This window comes from Perna viridis, chromosome 4 (genome assembly GCF_037379345.1).
Source record: "Perna viridis isolate PV_CMFRI_1.1 ecotype Kerala chromosome 4, ASM3737934v1, whole genome shotgun sequence".
NCBI classification, from domain to species: domain Eukaryota; kingdom Metazoa; phylum Mollusca; class Bivalvia; order Mytilida; family Mytilidae; genus Perna; species Perna viridis.
The window spans coordinates 52,915,293-52,939,796 of record NC_142448.1 but is presented as its reverse complement, the minus strand read 5'-3'; the positions used below and the strand labels follow the sequence as shown (position 1 = coordinate 52,939,796).

Below are 24,504 nucleotides of genomic sequence, written 5' to 3'. Positions count from 1 at the left end.
AACACGTCGCGGGGGACAAAAAATAAATTAAATCAATAAAGACCTATAAAAAAAAAAATAAGAAGCATTGTATTAAGGTAGATCATGCCTAATACTTCAAGCATACAGATTTTTTTTTTTTTGACTTGACTTCCAGATAATTGGACTTTAATGCAGGCAATATCTTTTACAACATTTTATATGGATTCTGAAGGGAATTTTCACTATACCGCAAATAATTACAAAAACTGGTATATACAATTTCTTAAAGTTTGTGTACAGAGCAGTTAACAGACATATTTTAAAAAAGAAAATTTGGGGTCATTGATCTCTTTTTCTTGTTTTATGGACAAAGCGTCAGCGACATCTACATATGTAGAATGTAAGACCAGAACTAAGAATGGCTAAAAAATATTCTAATGGAAGTGACGAAAATTGTTGACACAGAAGTAGACTATTGCATAAGTGTGGATACGATGTTATATTTCTTTATTCAATAATAATTTGGAAATTATTAGCTGTGTAGAAATATATTAAGCTTTCCCAGAAGAAAGACTCACACATTCTTCTCACTGAATGAGGCTTCACCCATAGCAACATGGCGGTGCACCATAAACAAAAAATGAGTTCCACCCATCATAGGCACAACTAAAATTCCCATTGCATATTCCCACCAATTATCTCCCCTTTGAAAGAATATTCTGACCAAGGCTTATTTACATTAATGTTCATAATTTTACCATACAAAATTTTTTATCAAAATTCTTTTCTAATATTGTTAAAGTGTATGCATCTGCACCACAAGAACTAATTTATTCATAGTTTTCCATGCTGCCAGTTTTTAGTGGGTTTTGAGTAGCCCATTTACTTTTGTTTCTTTGTACATGTTATTTTGGTTATTGTGTGTGTCTGTTTCCCTGTCTGGTCTTTACCCTTGAATTCCATTCTTTTGATTTCCGCTATCATCTTGGTTCCCTAGATACTCTTTAAACATAATAGATTTGCACTCTATCTGTTGGTCCTTCTGTCAGTCTGTCAATCCCCCCAAAAATTGGAGTTTTCCACAATTTTTTTCTAAATGCTTGTATATGTAGTATATGTTTCGTTCCGCTTCACTGATTTTTGTGCGAGTTATAACCTTGAACTTTGAAAAAATTCACCCAAATTTAAGTTTTCTGCACTTTTTTCATAAATGCTTGTAGATATTGGGCTAATTTTTGTTATGTGAGTCTACCCTTATGATTTACAGACCAAGTATATGTTTTGTTCTGCTCCAGTGATTTTTGTCTGAGTTATGGCCCTTGAACTGTGAAAAATTTTCTGAAATTCAAGTTTTCCACACTTTTTTTCTAAAGGCTTGCAGATATTGAGCTGATTTTTGGTATGTGAGTCAAGCCTTATGAGTCACAGATCAAGTTTACTTTTTATTCCGCTCTGTTGATTTCTGTCCAAGTTATGGCCCCTGAACTTTGAAAAATTTACCCAAATATAAGTTTTCTGCATTTTTTTTTCTATATGCTTGGAGATATTGAGCTGAATTTTGTTATGAGGCTACCTTGATGAGTTACAGATCAAGTTTATGTTTTGTTCTGCTTTGCTGATTTGTTCCAACTTACTAACTTTCAGTTTTACATGCGACTCCAAAATTTCAGTTTTATGCACTTTTTTCTAATGACTTAAGATATTGAGTTGTTTTTTAGACAAATCAGTAAACTGTTATTTGAAACCTAATCTGTCCTATTGTCCGTGCATAAAACTTTGCAAATCTGATTTGAACATCTTTCTTGTCTTTGTCTATGTCCCTTCTGTTCAAAATCAAGGTCATTTCCTCGATCATTTATACTTGATCCAAGGCAGTATTTTGGTCAGTGATATAAACAGCCGGTACTGGACTATGTATTGTTTTGCAATACTCTCAGAATGCCTGTTTTTACATCATTTCAAGCATCTTAGTTTATTGAAAATACATCTGTGTTTGTATGGTTTTGCAAGATGACAGAAAAGAATGCACCATGTAGGATATGATCTACCTAAAGGATTATAGAATATAATATTTTCATACTGGTCCTGTACTATAATCAGGGACATGTATTAGTCAGCCTGTTGCAATAGTAGGCCTGATTATTTTGGGTTGAGCCAGTATTAGTTAGCCTGCTCCAATAGTAGGCCTGATTATTTTGGGTTGAGCCAGTATTAGTCAGCCTGTTGCAATAATAGGCTATTGCATATTCCCAGTTATTTGTTCATTTATTTCTCTATTGACTTTATTTTTAATCTGTATACGATAATGAATTCACCATTTCAAACTAAACAATTATAATCATGCATGAGGTAAGTTCTGAGCTGATCAATGATCCATGAACACCATTACCCATTACTACTAAGCCTTATTAAACAGTGATTCATGCTAATAATATAGCAGCTTAATAAATATATCTTCATACACAAAAAAAATAAAATAAATATTTTATGAGATTTAGAATGAACGTAATCTTTACATATTTGAAATGGAACAGAAATGGAACATCCTCTGCATACTGTATATACCAAAGTTTCAAAAGGGATTTTACAGGGTATTACATCCATTGTGTGAGGACACATTCAATTTCTTTGTATTTTTTTAAGTTGACAATAGACCTTGTAAAATTTTATACCAATCATCATTTACTGTAATTAAATTCCTGACATGTTTTACAACAATACAACAGTTATGCATGTTTTTAGTACATTTTGTTGAGGTAAAAGTTCATTATCAATCTAAAGAGTGAGTGTGTTGTAGGCTGTCAAACAATGATTCTGCTGGATATTACATAAAATTTAGTTGATTTTATTGTTTCTACATTAAATTATATCAAAAATATATCTGCAGAAAAGACACTTGATCCATGACTTGAAAATAATAACATCATAACTTTACTTTAAAAGAGGTCTCTTTTGACTGTAAAATACCTATTAAAATGTAAACATTGTAATTTAAGAACAAAAAGTGCAAACAATCTGGTTTCTGCATTTGTTATATGCAATTAATACATTAAGATTGTGGATTGGAGAGGAAAGTTATCAGTTCACTACACACCTAGAGATTGTGGATTGGAGAGCAAAGTTAACAGTTCACTACATACCTAGAGATTGTGGATTGGAGAGCAAAAATAACAGTTCACTACATACCTAGAGATTGTGAATTGGAGAGTAAAGTTAACAGTTCACAACAAACCATGAGATTGTGGATTAGAGAGTAAAGTTAACAGTTCACTACAAACCGAGAGATTGTGGATTGGAGAGCAAAGTAGAGTTAACAATTCATTACACACCTAGAGATTGTGGATTGGAGAGCAAAGTTAACAGTTCACTACACACCTAGAGATTGTGGATTGGAGAGCAAAGTTAACAGTTCACTACACACCTAGAGATTGTGGATTGGCGAGTTTAGTTAACAGTTCACTACAAACCATGAGATTGTGGATAAGAGAGTAAAGTTAACAGTTCACTACAAACCATGAGATTGTGGATTGGAGAGCAAAGTGAAGTTAACAGTTCACTACACACCTAGAGATTGTGGATTGGAGAGCAAAGTTAACAGTTCACTACACACCTAGAGATTGTGGATTGGAGAGCAAAGTTAACAGTTCACTACAAACCTAGAGGTTGAGGATTGAAAAGCAAAGTAAACAGTTCACTACATACCTAGAGATTGTGGATTGGAGAGTAAAGTTAACATTTCACTACAAACCTAGAGGTTGAGGATTAGAGAGCAAAGTTAACAGTTCACTACAAACCTAGAGATTGTGGATTGGAGAGTAAAGTTAACAGTTCCCTACACACCTAGAGATTGAGATTAGAGAAGTTAACACTTCACTACATACCTAGAGATTGTGGATTGGAGAGTAAAGTTAACAGTTCACTACACACCTAGAGATGGTGGATTGGAGAGCAAAGTCAAGTCAACAGTTCACTACACACCTTTAGTTTCTTGTATTTCTAGCATCTTCTATATTATGTCAGGAGTGCAACAAAAAATCTTGGAAATCTCCCAGGTACAAGATATATTTTCATGTTATAATTTTTTTTTTCTGTGAATTTTATGAGGCCTCAATTTGAAAGAGAAGTACTTGTTTTGTGACAAAAGTATCTATTGTTCTTGTAATTAAAAAACTTTTTACTTCAACAAAAAATATTTTATAGAATTACTTTTCACCAGCGTGAAAATGTATTGAAAACTGTGAACTGTTCCTGTATAGTAAGTTAGCCGATAAAATAACTGCTAAGATTAAAACTTGAAAGTCCAACTGAATATGTTGTATCTATAACTGTACCTTTGTTCAATATCTGGAGACATTTCTGTTGGACTTTTTGACTACCATGTAAAAATGTTTCCATTCCTGCTCCACACTCTTCATTGATTGTCAGCTCAAATATCTTGACCACCATTTCCTTGATCTCTGGATCCTATAATAGGATGGACAGAATGTTGACAAGCAGTCTTATGAAATGTGACTATCTTGTTTTATCCAATTATATAAATAGTACAGTCCCTGAACATGGAATATTCCTATAATTTCACAACATTAATATACTAGACTAACTTGATACATCACTCTCCCATTTGTCAATAGGTATCTTTTGACATCAAAATTGATTTGGATCAAAATCTAAGATATCTAACTACACTATAGCAAAATAGAATTTTGAGATGATTTCTTAGTATCTTTAAGCACAAAAAACATTTAAACTTGATCAAGTCACAACTGACAGACAGGCAGACCTGTGGACTGTAAGTCATACAGTAGACTTGCCCTCTATTGTATATATGATATAGAATCAATGTTATTAACCTCTCTGATAACGCCACCAGAGAGAAAAAAATGCAACCAATTTATTGTTCAATTTAAAGAGAGGGACTTGCAGCAAATCTTGTCACACAGTTTTAATGATGAATTACACAAAACTCTATATCAAATAACATAAGACATGTGCTATATCAGCTGAGTCTAAACATAAAAACATTTGGTGCTGGTAATCAGATACACCTGTAGATCTCAGATAAAATTTGGTGCTGGTAATCAGATACACCTGTAGATCCCAGATAAAATTTGATGCTGGTAATCAGATACACCTGTAGATCCCAGATAAAATTTGGTGTTGGTAATCAGATACACCTGTAGATCCCAGATAAAATTTGGTGTTGGTAATCAGATACACCTGTAGATCCCAGATAAAATTTGGTGCTGGTAATCAGATACACCTGTAGATCCCAGATAAAATTTGGTGTTGATAATCAGATACACCTGTAGATCCCAGATAATATTTGGTGCTGGTAATCAGATACACCTGTAGATCCCAGAGTTCTGTATGGAATATTTCTGAGTAGTTATACCTAAAAACATGGGATGTTAAATAAAGCATGTTTTTCTTTCTTTTTTCCTCAGTTATGTTTTTAGCAGATTATTACCAATTTTCATCCAGAGTACAGGGTTAGTTTGTCTTTTGTGGAATAGAAAAACAGAACTATGTATTATTATTCTAAAAAGGTGAACGTAGAGAAAGAACTATTTTTGTTGGCATAATCTGTTCTCATGTACCAATGCTTATGCCTTCTTTTTTAAATGCACCAAAAGAGGACTTTCCAAAATCCTCAGCATGAGTCAGATTATAATATCTTGTGCATTTTTTTTTGTAAATGAAAGTATAGAAACTAGCAGCTAAATATTAACTATCATCCAGATTATAACACAGATTAGTGTATCAGTTAAAATAGCATGAAAATTAAATGTCATTTATATACCATGTTTTGAATGTTTTCTTTTCCAAATGGATACAATTAAAGGTCAAAAGGTTAAGTGATTAAATCAAAAATAAATAATTTAAAAAGACCAATTAGAATGTTAAATGTAATAACTGGAAAGTTCTGGGAGGCTGGTTTCATATTAAATGGTCATTAATGAATAAAGATATGATCACTATGACAAGAAGCAAGTCAATACTCAGAGGATTACCCTATAGACTTATCCATATGTCAACTAATTAAGTCTATAACTTTTCTTTAAAAAGTTCAGCCATAGTCATTGAACTGTCTTTGGAATGGTCAATATGTGAAATGTTTATTTCTCAGAAGAAAATTCTATCGTGCAAAAAAACAACCTACCCGTTTATATGGCAGATTCTCAATGTAAAGATCTTAATATTACCTAACATTATGAAAGGTCTACTAGATTTTTTTGGAGATGACCTTTTGAGTTTTTTTTCCATGGAGAGTTAATTGCAATTCTTAAATGGTTATAGCATTATTCTGTGTGTAGAGAGAATGGGGACTGCTGTATGTAAAAACAACTTGCAGACTATAACAATGAACTAAATTGTGTTATAATGATATTGTACAATAAATATAGAAGTAAAATAACTCACAGAATTAATGAGCTGATTAATGAGGATACATCATTTAGATAAAAGACATATGAATGAGTAAATGTGATAACTATCTAAACACAACAAGATATCTGAGGAAATTTTACTTTTACACATTGTAACGGTATTAGAATGATATATGGAGAATTTATTTCTGACAGAAAAAAATCAAAGACCTTGCATTTTAACTGACTGAAGACTACATGAATCAAGGAGAAAAGTATCTTAGAATATGGATAACACAAGACTGTTCCAATTTCTTTTAAGCTTCAAGTGAATTAATTCGATGAAAGAAAAAATGTGATGATTTGATATTATTGAAGTAATACTGAAATGACACAAAAAGTTTTCTGTCATGATAAACAATACTGCTCAATGTGTATGCAGTTCCTAATAATTTGAGTATGGAGAATCCATTTCAATCTTTTTAAATGGGTGGCAAAGAATTTTTAAAGAACCTGACAATTCAAAATGAGGAAAGGTTTAAAATCATCAGTGGATATATTACACCATGTGTTGGCTTCATTGCTACTATATCTAATATCTTGGTTGTTTTCGTTTACATAAAACAGCTGAGGAATACAGGGAACCAGATTAGGAAAGTGTCCAGTATTCTATATACTGCTATAGCAACATCAAACATTCTTTCATCTTTTCCAGTTGCTGTTGTCAATGGTTACATTTTTTCCTATGAGAGTTTTTCTAACTATATGCCATACGAGTTGTGTTCTGTTTGGATGTATATGTTGAATTGGGTGTATACTCCACACATGTCCTCAATATGGTATGTAACATTGCTCTCATTACAGCGATACATGGTCATCAAACATCCGTTTACATCACTTGACAAGTGGTCATGTAAGAAAACATTGCTATATGTTTTAATCATTGGAATACTATCAATTGCGATTCAATTTCCAAGTTCAGTAGATTTTTCAATAGTTCCATACAGACTTTATAGGAACGAGACATTTAACAATACATTTGCTATCACATGTGCTATTGTGTATAAAGATTGGACAGGAGAAAAGCCAGAAATTTCTGACTCAGTCATTAATATAGTAAAACTTATTCTCTGTATTATGATGCCATGCATGATGATAGCCACATGTAATCTTTTACTACTTCTGTATCTAAACAAGGCAAAACAATTCTGTGCCCAAACAAGTGACCATCCTAAAGACAGTTTTAAGACCTGTAAACAAGATTTAAAACAGAAGAAGTTAAATCATCAACAGTCACCTGTTACAAGTCAACAAGATATTAAGGACCAGAAGAATTTACTTGTGCTTGTTTTCTCATCCACTATATTTGTTGTTCACATACCATACCTAGTGATAATGTCACTGTATATACACAGTATAGCAACAAAAAGTCACCACTTCATCAAATTGTTCAATGTAGGAATTATCAGAAATGTAATAGATTTAACCATTCACATGACCCATCCCCTACTGTTTATTCTATCATGTTTACTTAGTCAGCAATTCCGACATCTTCTAAATCAGTTCTGGAAGTGTACTAAACAAACAAGTTTTCAACAAAGAACTGTAATACTTGAAGTTTAGAAAATAAACAAAGAGTTCATGTTTTCTTCATTATAGTCTCCAAAATAACAGAAAATTTTCAATCTTGTACATGTAGCAACATAACCCTGTTCCAGAAGCCTATTTGTTAGAGTTCTAGCGCGATAGAAAAAGTCTGCGTAGTTTTGGCAAGCTCTGGCATAACATATGAGTTGTGATATGAACACTCCATATGCAGGTGCAGAAGGGATGTTGCCACAGACGAAAGGAAAGTTTACAATTCTGAATGAAGTCATCATGTTTGTGTTAAAAGTTTGGTCAATAGTTTTCCTTTACCATCAATTTCTAAGTGTAAGTCAAGATATGAGCTGACCTTACAGTGTGTGTAGTATCCTTTATCTCAAGTTCTTTGGGTAGATGTGATGTATCAAATCCCCGAAATTAGTAAAGATAATACGTCATCTATATGGCGGAGAAGTAGCCAAACGATATTCTATCTTTCTGATTAAATCAGCTATAAGCTATAAATCAGCTAACAAGATTAGGTTACTTACCACTAAGTCAACCAATGAGCTTTTAGAACCTACACAAGTTTTAGTGCACTTGTGTTTTGTTGCTGTGGAAAAAGTGCACATCACATCTGCACAAGTGATCTTGTATTTGGCAGGGAATTATACTTTATTTCTACATAAACTGGTCACTATAACTTAGTGAATTAAATATTTTTTATGAGTTCTGCATGAAAACCCTTTTTGTAAAATGTAGGGTAATTCCCATTCTTCTAGGAGCCAGTGTCGCACTGCAAGGTAGTAAACCCCACATAATGTTTTCAGGGTTATTAGTGTACACATGCTGTTTTAGGTGATGTATAGTCTTCTTGAGATTGAACTTAAGGTAGAAGATCCATAACTCATTGAACTTAAGGAAATTAGCTTGGAGCCTAGTGGTTTTTAGCCAGAATACCCCAAGGAACATTCATACCAAGTTTGGTTCTAATAGACTAGTAGTATCAGAGGAGATGAGTTTTGAAAAATTGTTGACGATGGACGATGGCATGTTTCCTTTGCTAAGGCGACAGATTTTCCCACCAAAATTTTAAAGTGCTCCAATTGTAATGAAACTTAGTTTTCAGGGTTTGACATGCCTAGTCTAAATTTTGAAGTTTCGAGATGATTCAAAAGACGACATAGACAACATTCCAAATTGGAAAATACGAAATTGTTTTGAAATTATACAGCCCTACTGGACAAAACTGGTACCTAAATAATCATACTCATATAACAAAACTTTTGTCTGAAACATTTTTGGCCTCCCAAAATGATAATTATCGTTGCTAATTTTCTGTTTGTAGAAAGTAAGGGCATTGCTTTAAAAAATTGATTATCTGCTTCAAATCAATCAACATCAACTTCCAGCGTGAATTTCCCCCTTGCTCTCCATTACGCGACCTGCCATTTTACCTAAAATAATCTTTACTGGAAATGGGGGAAAGTATAAGTTAATTACTTTTTCTTCAAATATGGAATATAGTCTATTGCCATGGAGACCAATTTTTCTGCCAAATTTTCAAATAATTTGATAAAACTTGGTTTGATATGCAGAGTCTGAATTCCAAATACATAAAATATAATTTCTGAAGTGCACTTTTTTTACTTTTTTAAATGTAATATATAAATTACCGACTTTTTCACAATCAATATGTTAAATGGACCCATTTGAATATATTGACAGGTCCATATATAACATACTGACTTTAAAGTCCATAATTGATAAATAATATACTTACCTAAGTTTCAGTTTAATTGGTGCAAGCATTTCGTGTGAAAATGTGTGTGACCGACTGATGAAGTAGGGTAAACAACCTTATTTTAGTTGCAGGAACATAAAATAATTAACCAATAATTATATGATATCTGATTCAACAGTCAATTATATTTAGGATGTCAATAGTTCAGTATTTATTCTGGTAAACAAACTAATTGTCAATAGAATTCCAAGTGAAAATGTAAAGAAAACAGTCCATTAAGTAGAACATTAATGACAGTGCCTTGGGAGGGTGGATATAATGTATAGATAATAATTCATTTATTGCTGAGCAGAAAAATAGAAATAATGCTTTTTCTTTGTAGAAAGATCACTTTTTCATTGGAATTTTATGTGTAATGAAAATTTCTTGTTAACCTGAATCACCTAATTAAATATAAAATAGGCTCAATAATGCTTTTATCCTAGATTTTACAAAGCGAATCCTAGCTTTCAGCTCATATTAAAGAAGTAGTCTTCAGTATGGGGCATCTAAGCAAAAAAAAACCAATTAATTCTACAGAGCCTTAATTAGAATTATTATTAGTCTTAATTAGACATCAGTAAAAAAAAATACTAAACATCAAAACAAAAGGAAAATTTAGAGACATAAAAATACCAGAAAAAATGGCCAAAACATGACCACAAGCACCAATCTACACAACAATAAAATAAAATACTTATCACTGCCATTTGATATTTTGACAGAAGCAATATGTAAACATGATAAGAATGTCATATTGTGCAATTTGATTTCAGACTTAATTCTGGTGCCTTTTCAAACATATAGTTTAAGGACTTTTCTAGTTTCTATCTGTTACAGTTTTCAACAACTACATGTAAAGATTAAAACTTCAAAATGGTCAATTCTAGCCTACTTGTTGCTTTCAAGGACAATTAATATTCTAACTAGAGACTATAAAAGAGCCAGAATTGCTCACCTGGCTCTATAAGCATTCTATTTTTGTAAACCAGCTATGTTTTTACTTGTATAAAATTTCCTAATGCTAATTCCTAAGGAACAATCATATCAATTTTTATTAAATTCTGTAGTTTCTGAGGAGAATTTTTTTTAAAGTAATATCAATACAAATAGCAAAAAAAACATGGAAAAAGGGCAATAACTCCAACAGATTAACACAAAAATTTCATCATAGGTAGATCTCATAATGTTGAAAATTTTTACCGTCTAAATTTTGCTAAACCTAACAATTTTGATACATGTGAAAACTTCTGTCTGCCCCCACCCCCACCCCATGTTCAATTTTTAGCAACAGCAGCCATGTTTTGATGGATCAAAAATCCCCACATCAGTTCTATTAAGAACACTCTAAGGAACATTCTCACCAAGTTTGGTTGTAATTGTCTGTCTGGTATTGACAGAGGAACAGATTTTTGAAAGAAAATAAATCTGAAATGGGCAATAACTCCAACATGGCACAACAGATAATCACAAAAATTTGACTACAGATAGATCCTATCATGCTGAACACTTTTTATGTCAGAATTTCACTAAACCTAATGGTTTTGGAGATATATGCAAAAACTTCTGTCTGGCTCCTATGTTCTATTTTTAGTAATGACAGCCATATTTTTCACTGGATCAAAAATCCTCACATCTGTTCTATGCAGAACACCATACCAAGTGTGGTTCTGATTGGTATTGTAGTTTCAGAGGAGAAGAGTTTTGAAAAATTGTTAACGAAGATGACGACAGATGCTACATGATAGCTACAGCTCATAGCATATGGCCAGGTGAGCTAAAAAGGCAGAAAGAAAGGGCACTACATTTTTAAGCCGCCATGTTTTGATGTACAATCGCTCAGGAATATGCAATACAAGATTGATCCCTACAATGTAACAGTATCATCAGAGTTATCTCCCATTATTTAACAGTTAAAAAATTATATGTTATTAAGGTCTTTCCCCACAGGGGAGGACCTTACTGTAATTCTTTTGATTATTATTATTATTATTTTTCTCCTGTAAATTCTTAAAACTGATTTGGCAAGAAAAGTATGCGACACATTGTTACAACACTTCTCACTATTGACCTGAATCACTAGGACTATGCGTTACAGACTTGCGGGGAATGACAAGTTAATGCACTCTTAGTTATCTCCCCAAACTCCAATTTGTTGTTTTTTCCTCTATTGGAAAAACTTGTATAGATAAAATCAAACTGACAAGTGCATAAAGTTTATCTTGTACTTGGCCAACAAAAATGTCCTGTCACTCGAAGTGATTAAATAATTCCTTGTATGAGTTATCTAACTTTAACCGAAATCAGTTTCCGTCACTTTTATTTTGAAAACCATAAGGCATAGAAACATAAGACTTTCAACATTCATCCTAAGAGACATATGATGTTTCCAAAAATGTATCACTTGATGACCTCCGATGACCTTGTGCTTTGAAACTGCTATTCCTTTTTCTTCTTATGACACAAAAACAAATAGTCATAAAGCTTATCGGAAATGATTTTCTAAATATAGAAGCGCATTTGTTTTACAAGTAGAATAACATATTGAAGTATTGAATCAATAAAAAATTTTCAATATCAGCACAATTTGACCAATCACTGTGTCGGAAATATTTACCTGAGAAAAGGTACATGAAAGACCAACCTAAAATAATGAGAGATGGTACCGTCCTACAAATAACACTAAAAAGTAATATGAAGTCCCTGTTTTAATACAGTATTTATTTCCTTTAACTGTACATAATAGAGTAATCACTTATCTCAAGTATAAATGTGATATTTAGTATGGTAATGCATTAGGAAAATTGGAAGCAGTACGGTACTGGTAGTTGGTGCTTTGACAACGTAATTTCAAAAACCTGAGTGTTAATGTGTATTGATAATACTGAACCTACAAATCATGTCATTATTATCTAACCGACTAACTTATATTACTTTAGTTGTGATTTTCTCTCTGCCAAGCTCGCAGTATACAGGAGTAAGAGTGGAGACTGGTTGATGCAGTGTCGGAATATTGTGATTGAATAAACTGAATGTGGTGAGTTGCTTCAATAGCTGTGTCTGTATGTAGGACTAGGAAAACGGTTTGATAAGATGTTCTGGTTATACAGTTCATGAAATATCAAACCCACATGGTACTTATACTGACCAAGTGATTTTTTCATCACTTAAATCTCAGTTACTCCGTATTAAGTCCAAATTTACAATTTTTTAGCTCCTTTACTTTATATTCACAGAACACATTTAAATTTCAGCTACTAGCTTTTGTTTTGATTCAAGATACCTTTTTCATTTATTCTATCTTACTACAACATCATTAGGAAATATATAGGGTAGATGTTTGAATGTTTAAATTTTCATATCTAGATCAGGATTCGAACCAGAATTTCTCACAAACATGCGAATACTTTTCATTAAGCTATCAAGATTGAATTAAGATTACAATGTTCCACATATTCCAAAGTTATTAGTATCTCAATGCCTGGTTTGTGAAGAAGTATGAAACACAACCTAAGTTAATGATGCATAAAAACGTGACCATATACCTTTTTGACGGATTCTGTTAAATGAAGAGATTCGGCGAGTGTTTGCAGTAATGAGGAATGATTTAAAAATGTTATTTTATGTACGCCAATATGTGCTATAACCGAAAAAAAGTACATCATGATAACATTCTACATACTTTGTAGTTTTGTTAGGGGTATGACCCATGCCCTGTGTTGGCTTTTTTTTTGGGGTAAATTCTGTATAGCAGAGCCTATAAGATAGAGGAATTATTCAAAGTAAATCATGAAGTGGTTTAACAACTGCAGACAATATTGGTATTTCAGTTGATACAATAACGGAGACATATAGATTGGTACTAGACCTTTGAATCATCTATTTAACCATATATAATGATCGGAAATTAGGCATATGTTTTTAGACAACCAGTCACACTTTCTTTGGACACTCTCAGCTGATAGATTCAACCTATGCATTCATCATAAGCATAATTCATTATGGACAACAGAGAGAGAAGGTTGATGACAATGTAGAAAATGAATGGAAATACCTTAGCAACAATTGTCCTTTAATTTTGTTTAATATTCTTTTCTAGGTATTTCAGAAATATGTATAGAGTATAAAAGATTATGGATAATGAAAAAATGAAAAGAAAATAATGAGAAAACTACTCTCAGATGAAATAGATTGTCTGAGTATATCAAAATAATAAAGTAGGATGACTTCAATAGTTTCAACATAATTTTCATTTCTCAGCTAATGCAACCATGGTAACTACATATATTTATGGTGAGCCCCAGATAGGATTACCTACTAGTGCATTTTATAATAACTGCCTGGACTGATGAACCCCAGATAGGATAACTTACTAGTGCATTTTGTAATCCAAGTTGATCCAATTTCTCCAAAGTAAAACAATACAGTTTAATAGCTTCAGTTCTAGAGGTCACCTGCCCCTGTATATCATAGTCATGTTTACTTTCTGTAGAAACCAACAATTTAAATGGTGAGGTTATGACACTTTTCATCCATTCTAAATGTTCTGGAATTAACCTAAAACAATATTCAAACAAAATGCTGTTATACATTTAGTATTCTACATCCCTGACTGTCATCATGGTTATAGTAAATCTAAGTTATACATGTCTTACCAAAATCTACTTACACTTTCATACCAGTAAATCATGAAAATCACCTGTATAACACGAAACGACTTGGCAGAAAGCTAATGTAACTTACTTGCTGACTTAAAATAAAGTTTAACTAATTTAAGTATCATATGAACCTGATAGTAAGCCTCTTACCCAGAATGCACCAGTCTGTAACATACATCCTGTCCTTTCATAATCTGATTTTTCATTAGTCTATTAATGACATCTAGAACTCTAGCTTTCAACAGATGAATAGATGTTACTCTAAAGGAAAATAAAACATCACATGTGTATGTATATAAATATCACAGTATATGTATATAAATAATCCTATATGAGTGATATACTTTATTTAACACTTATTAGTATATACTGAATATCACATGTGACACAGATTTTAAAACATGTCATGTGCATTATATCATATATTTTAATGTAATTTAAGTATTGTCTGTGAAGGGATGTGATATAGGTCTAGGGGTATGATATAGGTCTAGGGGTGTGATATAGGTCTAGGAGTGTGATATAGGTCTAGGGGTGTGATATAGGATATGCAATATAGGGTAGACCATATACAGTTGAAACAAACACTTATAATACATGTACAAAAAAGTCATATTTTAATCTAAATATATGATATAATTCCCTAAGGAAGTCATTAAACTTTTATTATTAGTTTGCAGCAGCTGTTGTTAATGAAACCAAGGACAATACCAGTCATTACTGAGGAGCTGTTATTATTGAAACCAAGGACAATACCAGTCATTACTGAGGAGCTGTTGTTAGTGAAACCAAGGACAATAACAGTCATTACAGTGAAGCTGTTGTTAGTGAAACCAAGGACATCAACAGTCATTACAAAGGAGCTGTTTTTGGTGAAACCAAGGACATCAACAGTCATTACAGAGGAGCTGTTGTTAGTAAAACCAAGGACAATAACAGTCAGTACAGAGAAGCCATTGTTAATGAAACCAAAAACAATAACAGTCATTACAGAGCTGTTATTAGTGAAACCAAGGACAATAACAGTCATTACAAAGCTGTTGTTGTTAATGAAAGCAAGGACAATAACAGTCAGTACAGAGGATCTGTTGTTGGTAAAACCAAGGACATCAACAGTCATTGCAGAGGAGCTGTTGTAAATGAAACCAAGGACAATAACAGTCAGTACAGAGAAGCCGTTGTTAATGAAACCAAAAACAATAACAGTCATTACAGAGGAGCTGTTATTAGTAAAACCAAGGATAATAACAGTCATTACAAAGCTGTTTTTGTTATTGAAACCAAAGACAATAACAGTCAGTACAGAAAATCTATTGTTGGTAAAACCAAGGACAATAAAAGTCATTACAGAGAAGCTGTTGTTGGTGAAACCAAGGGCAATAAGTCATTACAGAGAAGCTGTTGTTGGAGCTGTTGTTGTTAATGAAACCAAGGACAATAACAGTCATTACTGAGGATCTGTTGTTGGTGAAACCAAGGACAATAACAGTCATTATAAAGCTGTTGTTGTTAATGAAACCAAGGACAATAACAGTCATTACTGAGGAGCTGTTGTTAGTGAAACCAAGGACAATAAGTCATTACAGAGAAGCTGTTGTTGGTGAAACCAAGGACAATAACAGTCATTATAAAGCTGTTGTTGTTAATGAAACCAAGGACAATAACAGTCAGTACAGAGGATCTGTTGTTGGTGAAACCAAGGACAATAACAGTCATTATAAAGCTGTTGTTGTTAATGAAACCAAGGACAATAACAGTCATTACTGAGGAGCTGTTGTTGGTGAAACCAAGGACAATAACAGTCAGTACAGAGGATCTGTTGTTGGTGAAACCAAGGACAATAACAGTCATTATAAAGCTGTTGTTGTTAATGAAACCAAGGACAATAACAGTCAGTACAGAGGATCTGTTGTTGGTGAAACCAAGGACAATAACAGTCATTATAAAGCTGTTGTCGTTAATGAAACCAAGGACAATAACAGTCATTATAAAGCTGTTGTTGTTAATGAAACCAAGGACAATAACAGTCATTACTGAGGAGCTGTTGTTGGTGAAACCAAGGACAATACCAGTCATTACTGAGGAGCTGTTGTTGGTGAAACCAAGGACAATACCAGTCATTACTGAGGAGCTGTTGTTGGTGAAACCAAGGACAATAACATGTCATTATAGAGGAGATAGCTATCTCATATTAACATATTCACCTCAGAAGGTCATAGGTTTAATTCGTTCATGCCAAAGATTCTGTTACTGTTATTCTGCTTAGGATGCAGCAAATTTAGGGATATTATGGTGATAGGTTGGCTTGAATTTAGAATAATGTGTCCAGATGGAGTTACTCAACTTCCTGTATCAGTGAACATTGCTTCTGTGATGTTAAACATTTGACTCAGTGTGTCTGTCTAGAACAAAGTTGTGTTCTTTTGTTTGATCAAATACTCTCATTCTTAAATGTGTTAAATAACTAGCACAGGGCATTAAACTACAATCAATCAGACAACAAAGTATATGACAAGGCAATCCTCATTTTCCATATTCAAAGTTCCATTAAACTTGACATTAAAAAATTAAAATAAAATGCAAAAAGAAGATAGCTCTGTTTGTTTATGATGACCAAAATCTCTCCAAGCTTTTTTGATCCAAGTTACAGTCTTCATAAATATCAGACAGGTGATACATGCCTGATAACATCCACAAAATTCACCTTGATTTCTGAAAACACTCACAGACCATGTAACCAGTTATAGTTCGTCAAAAAAAAAACTTTCGAGATTTGCAAATGCAATTACATAGATTCTGTATTTTGCAAGATTTATTATTATTGATTTATTTTATTTAACAGGGAGATGATTGGTTCTCTCCAAAATACAAATCTTTGTACAGAAACAATTAGGTATTAATTAATCTAGAACTTAAATAAAACCAGGTCAATGTATAATATACCTATCCTTTCCCATCAAACTGATCAAGCATTGGAGACAATATTCATAAACAGGTTTTTCTCCACACTCTATTCTTTTTAAAAGAAGCTCATCAAAGTATGGTATCTTCTGGTAGATCTGTGTCCTCCAATCCTGAATTTCTATCAGATGTTTAATGATTTCAAAACAAGCTACCATGAAATCATATTTCTCATCAATCTTCTCTGTGGAGGACACATTTTCAATGTGCTCACAAATTCTGTTAAGAAAAGTGACCAGTTCTTTTAAATCATCTGAGCACTTGGAATAATGAGAAATGACAAACTGTATAATAGCTCTTCTCAGGAAAAAACTGCACCTCCTTTGTAAGGTTTTAAAAGTGACATCCATCAAATCTGCCCCAAAAAAAGATAAAAACCACTTTATAAGTAATATAAAAATACCACTTTTTAAAAGGGGTACTGTTAATTAACGGTAATACAAAATGAAAAGAATAGCTATTTGAAAAAGAGTGAATAACCAAAATATGATCATAAGAGCCAAAGAACGCCTAGATTTAAGGAGTGCTTGGAATTGGTTCCACACACAAGTTAAATCCTAACGCGTTCTCAGCACGAGTGATCATATTTTAGTTATTCACTATAACCAATTGATTATCTTATTTATCATTAAGATTTCCTCCATTATTCGTTCTTATTTTCTACATAAATTTCAAATTTTGTGACAATTTGGCAAGAGAAAGCGCCAGAGTGAAATTACCAAATTAATTTCGCACAGTGAATTATCGAAAATTTTCACACTGGGAACATTTGGTAAATCACTGGTGTCTATATAATAAGTGCAGTTAACTTACTTTCAAGAGACAGTGAAATTGAGCTTGGAATTTCCTTTAGGACAGTATAAAATGCTTCACCAACAGATGGCTCTTCTAAAAAGTCATGTGATAATGTTTTTTGCAACATCTTAATGACTAATTGGTGATACTGTTTCCTCAATACCATCTTGATACCCAAAATACCTGCTACTCTAATGCCAAAAACCAAGGTGGGAATACCTATTTCTGTATGGCAGATGATTTGGAAAAATTCTGGTATTCCACAGTCTTCTACATCAGCTATATTGTCTACTGTAAAAACAAGATCCATTAACATTTATATTCACATATATGATCATAAATATCCTAAAGAAATATTCAATCATGCTGAATTGGCATTAAAAAATTAAAAAACATGCCTGAGGCTAAAATATTGAGGTACATGTATGATTGTTAAGAAAGAGATGTACAGAATTGGAGGTTTACTACAGAGCTTTAGTGCAGTAGCTAAAAGCCTTTGACACAAAGGCTTAAGCTATATGTATGTTTGAGAAATGTATAATTACCAGTTTTACTATATACATATTGGACAAATTCTTAAATACTAATGCATAGTTACCAGTATTAATATATATATATTGGAGAAATGTATAATTACCAGTATTACAATAATATATAATTACCGGTATTACTATAATGTATAATTACCAGTATTACTATAATGTATAATTACCGGTATAACTATAATGTATAATTACCAGTACTACTATGATGTATAATTACGGGTATTACTATTATGTATAATTACCAGTACTACCATAATGTATAATTACCAGTATTACTATAATGTATTATTACAATTATATGAAACAAGAATCAAAATCATTCACTTGATCCAACAGACTACTGCTAAATATCCTTTCAATAGTTCTGTTTGTTACCACACTTTCACTGAGAGGTGAATGTTTGATCCTCAGTGTTGCAGGGTCAAATCATACTCTCTGGCAATCTAGTGATAATTACACCTATTATTTGTTTCATTCAGTGGTCTCACATTAATTTCTAATTATTGTTTCAACAAATGAAACTATAGTGGCACTTTGTACATGTACCTCTACAGAAACTTACAAATATGTACATAGTAAATCTGACAGAGACACAGAACTTTGTACATGTACCTCTAAAGGAACTTACAAATATGTATATTATAAATCTGACAGAGACACAGAACAATGTACATGTACCTCTACAGGAACTTACAATTATATACATTTTGTACCTTTCCTTGTACATAACAAATTGTGTTTTTATAACATTTCCCTGCATAATTTTCGAGTCCAGGTTGTATATATTAGTAGTCTAGATTAAAAAAATGATGTTTGCTGAGACATCTACATTGTATAATATGACATTTATCCTATACTAACTGGGAGGTGACCAAACACAAAGAAAGACTCCTACAATGACATGATTAATAATTTAAGATAAATAAAGGGCTTCGCCGAGCACAGCAGGATACTATTGCAGTGGTCAAACTCTGAACAGTGTGGGTAAGGGTGGACACATCATTAGTTTTCGACACTTAAGCATAGGGACTTACAATTCATTATGGACACAACAACTGGTTAAGACACAATATAGCATAAAATTTAAAATTCAATGAAAATTTTTCCAAATCAGACCAAAAATTTCAGGCCGTCATACAGACCCTTTAATACATTATAAATCGAAAGCTGTAAAAGATATCAGTTATCTGATTGACAAATGCAGTCAGGGAATTTTATATAGAATCCAATAAAAAAAAGGAATCAAAAGAGAAATTTTTTTTCAAAATTGGATCAAAAATAAAAAAGTTAATTTATGGTAAATGTGTCTGTAAGACACTAATGATGCCCCCACTTGCTAGATTTGCAAAATTAAGAACATGCTCATTTTTGTATTAAGACATGATCTATAGATTCAGAAAGGTTATGTACTGTTGGTTGATGAAGTAATATTTGGTATGTTAGGCTAAACACTACAAAAACACTTGCAATGAGAAAAAGAGGACTGATGGACAGACTGATGGACATATAAAAAAAGTTAATACCACCAATACCAAATCCCTAACTTTGTTGCTTGGGGTATATTTCTGACAAAAATTACAAAGTCCAAAATCACCCAGTTCCGTAATATCCCAAAATCCAACTATCACCCAGTTCAGTAATATTCCACAAAAATCAAGATCCTATGACCTTGCACACCATCATTATGTGTAGAAATATCCTGCAAAAAATATTTTAGTTGTAGTTCAAAAATAACAGGAGGAGATAGCTAGACAAGCCATATAGCCCTATTTCTTATGAAAATAACTAAGTTATGCCTCATATACATGTAGATGTATATATAGTCCAAATTTCCCCTTATCCTGCAACCGACTTTTTTATTTTGACATTTTAGATAAGTTGGGTGGGGTCAGAATGTTCAATGTTGCGCCTTACCAAAAGTTGGATTTTAGTCATTAACCCAAAATCATCCCCAGCCTTCCATTGGTTGTATGGCACCTTGTAATACAATTTCAAAGATATTCTAAAACAGTTTAGGCCAAAACCTCCAAAATCAATATTACATTGTACCAGCCTTCCTTTTCTGGTTTGTAACACTGTCATAAAATTTCATTAAGATCAACCAACTAACATTCAAGTAATCTCATGAAAACCAAGTTTCTATGAATGACAACACAGACGACAACAACTACATGGACAACAGCGCCATACACACATAAAAATGGTGCCTGAAAAAAAGTTTTAAAATACAATCACCGGAGGTAACTTCAAACTCGGGAGATTTGTGACTCCTGCACAGGAGAAAACATTTCATCGGGAGATTGGCCTATTTTGCCGGAGTCTCCCTGGGATACAGGAGGGTCAGCACTAACGATTTCAGTTTGTCAGGAAGTTATATTGCATAACTCTTGGAGATATAGACAATAGACAACATTCATTTGCGCTAAGTCATTTACAATTAATGGTTATGGCATAAATACAAACAATACAATTAGAAACCTGCTAAAGAGTAATCAAGGGAACCAAGGTTATAGCGGCAATCAAAAGAATGTAATCCAGGGACAAAGACCAGACATGGAAAACAGACATACAAAACAAAGAACATTAAGTAACTAAAATCATACATACAAAGTAACAAAAGCAAATGAGCAACTCGGACTCCACTAAAAACTGGGAGCATGGACCAGCATGAATCTCTACTACGAACTATATATTTGTATTGAAGTGTACCATATTTTTTGGAAAAACAGCGATGCATAATGTTTTTCAGTCCGAATTTTAACTGAGTATGTGGAATAGAAGTATACAGTGTTGAACAATCATAGGTTTTAATGCTATTATATTCTGATAATAGTCTTGAACTGATTGTCTCCAAAAGATCTTTCGAATTTTTCAGGATCCACATTGAATTAATACCACTACCTGAGTAACAAGTGTCATGGTAGGACTGAAAACCCTCTTTTACAGCTGCGAGTATAGAAGTTAAAAGTTTTGAAAGAGGTTTGGTGGTACATTTCGCAGATCCAGCTATGTAACTTTGTTTGTATGGATTCTTGTGGAGTTAAGGAATCCAGTACATAGATGGTAAATCACAGTTATTGTCCTTGGTAGAGAGGATAGCACAGATTTATAGTTTTTCCACAATTTCTTCTTTGGAGAGTGTGGTAGCAGTATAGGTCTTATCACTGCTATTATTTTCTATGTCTACCTCTGATAATAAACATTGGATGTAAAATGTTGTGCAGACAAAAACAATGTTTTTGGGCTGTCTGCTGGTACGACAACATATTTGTCGTATATAGTAGACAATGTTTTTGCTACATCGGGGTCTTTGATGTAGCATTGGCACTCATTGACCTACTTAAAACTTTCATTCGTTTCAAAATTAAAGACCTCACAGCCTTTAACCACTCTGACAGAGAATCAGTCTTCTTGTTCAAGTTTTATCAATTTTCTTGCGTAGTCCTCCATGGCATTCATAAGAACTTGAAAAGTTATAATTCCAATTTATGGAGGGTTTTTCACGGTACTTAAACAGTAATACTATGTACATTGTACTACACTTACAACAATGATGTGACAGTGATATTTATAGCATACAAGTATGACAGAAATAGATAATAAAAATTATTTCCAAAAAATAGATATATACAATGTATGTCCAATTTCAAAATATTTAATTTCAGAAGTAACATGTTTTCTGACTGGATAAAAAATTGTGTCCATCTCATAGACCAAATTTTGTAATGTGACTTTATCATCAACATTTTTTAATGATTTACTTCATTGTCAGTGAATCTGGTTTTGATGGACCTGCTTCCATCTTTGAATCTGGTTTTGATGGACCTGCTTCCATCTTTAAAAGTGCGAACAAAAGTAGCAAATAACTTTTTGGTACCCCTACCATTGCTTTCATAACATAAAACACTGAATGGTTTCTGTTTATAGTTTTCACAGTATGTTTGTAACCTCAAGACTTGGTACAATAAACTGCTTTATGATTTGGGTGCATTTAGTCCTTTTACATTAAATTTCTCTGCAATTAAAATGATCAGCCACAAAGAACGGCCACAAAGTTCATGTGGTATCTTATACTACATATAGAAAGAAATACTGTGATGAACTACTATATTTATTCTACATTTCTAACAGTCTACGATTAGTTACAGAATGAATCAAAACCCTAACTTTAATCTTAACATGTGCCAAGCTAATTAATAGAACAGAGGACTATAGAATGTTTACAATGACAGTATTCCCACGATACCAATTATCATAACCTGAAGATCGGAGCTGGCTAGACTTCGCTGCAGATGTTAATGTCTATATAATTGTCAATCACTACAGTTCGTAAAATCTTGACTTTATTAGCCATTCAAAATTGTAAATCATGCTATTTGTCGATATGAACAAAGATAATTCTAGAGAGACTCATAAGTCGATCAGCTGTTCCAATAATTTTTTACAATAAAACGCCTTCATGACACACGTAGTTGTTCACATAAACCAAAATGGCAGAAAAAAATTTACGAAAATTTGATAAATTCAATTACAGGAGGTATTTATGGGTGGAATTCTTGAAACCGGGAATCAATGTCTCCTGCACGAAACTTTTTTTTTGCGGTCAAAAGGTAAAATTACGGGAGACTCCCACAAAAAACAGGAGGGTTAACACCTATGATATTAAAGAAAGTCTTTTATCATAAAGTTGGGTTTTGATAAAGAAAACTAGCACTTTATTTTTAGTTACTCACTATACATTTTTGTAAATATATTGCTCTGATGTATACTGAGTGCACATCAAAAACAAGTGATGTACATCTTCCATGTCACCACTGTTACATGACAGACAAATATGATTAATTACTTTGGTTTCAGTATTGTGGAATCTGTCCCTTTTTATAGTCAATGTACATGTTAATCCCTTGTGGGATGCGTCAAATCCCAAAAGGGATTAATGTACATGTATGTCTGCTTATTGGAAATAAACTGTTAACACAGGCCTTGTGTTTTTTTTTGTTATAGCACCGATTCTGACCGAGGCTTCTAGTGATACAATAATACATGGATACTACTGTGTAATGTGTTATTGTTTACCTAATTACATCAATTATACAGGTCAGGGAGAACCATTATAATTGACATATAATATACTGTTTTTCAAATTATATCTTTTATTTTAGAATGGTGCACCACTTTTCAAAACAAAACCCATTATATGACCCTTCCTGAGCCCAAAAAGTATTTTCTTTTTGTTGAAGCATGCTGTATTTCTTGAGCCTGCCTGTTTACAATTTTTCTTTTGTTGTTTCAACTGTTCCATTGACCTTCAATACTGATGATCAAGTATTTAAACAGGGTCAGAATGTTTCTATTCAATTTAACACCTTTAATACCTGGCTCTAACCTGTTCAGGCTGTTGAGTGAAACTCATGTTCACTTGACCGCACACATTATTGATTTCGATCGACTGATAATTAGGGTCAATGTAATGGATAAAATAACAATAGGTGAACATACAAAAGCAATTTTAATTTAAATGCAACATGACGTGTTAACATCTAGAACCTGGAATGACAGGAATGTCATCACACTTCAGCATGGTTTCCTTCCTATTTTATTCTATTTTAATTCACCCATTCGTTTTGTTTGGTATCACTTACATGTTTCAGTAAGAATGTCAGCAAGTTTATTTAGACAGGTATCATCGCCGACATAGACAGTGGACCGAGTTAAGCCCTGAAAAACTTGGTGCATCTTCTCTTTCACATGTCTGTCCATTTTATTACTCTATACACTGTATATGGGAAAAAATCAGAGACATTCCGAAAAAGGCGCGTAATTTATTTCCGAATGAAAATAGGAATCTTCTT

At 32.8% G+C, this 24,504-nt stretch overlaps 2 protein-coding genes across 3 annotated transcripts in view; one reads left to right on the top strand and one right to left on the bottom strand.

Annotated features, from left to right (window-relative positions):
* LOC148620527 (integrator complex assembly factor BRAT1-like) overlaps nucleotides 1-24,448 on the bottom strand; it is a 29,545-nt gene extending 5,097 nt beyond the window's left edge. For both annotated transcript variants that reach the window (XM_088581443.1, XM_088581444.1), the window contains exons 1-6: nucleotides 24,295-24,448; nucleotides 18,126-18,398; nucleotides 17,295-17,667; nucleotides 14,502-14,612; nucleotides 14,067-14,250; nucleotides 4,293-4,425 (exon numbers count right to left, since the gene is read on the bottom strand). In XM_088581443.1, coding sequence (XP_088437569.1) covers nucleotides 4,293-4,425; nucleotides 14,067-14,250; nucleotides 14,502-14,612; nucleotides 17,295-17,667; nucleotides 18,126-18,398; nucleotides 24,295-24,412 — 1,192 coding nt within the window. In that variant the 5' untranslated portion in view covers nucleotides 24,413-24,448. The remainder of the gene's footprint in view (nucleotides 1-4,292; nucleotides 4,426-14,066; nucleotides 14,251-14,501; nucleotides 14,613-17,294; nucleotides 17,668-18,125; nucleotides 18,399-24,294) is intronic.
* Nucleotides 12,523-15,586, top strand: LOC148620528 (uncharacterized). The gene is made up of 2 exons (XM_088581449.1): nucleotides 12,523-12,730; nucleotides 15,025-15,586. Exons 1-2 carry the CDS (start codon nucleotides 12,726-12,728, stop codon nucleotides 15,488-15,490), a joined length of 471 nt encoding a protein of 156 aa, XP_088437575.1. The 5' UTR covers nucleotides 12,523-12,725; the 3' UTR covers nucleotides 15,491-15,586.
* Nucleotides 24,449-24,504: the final 56 nt, after the last annotated feature.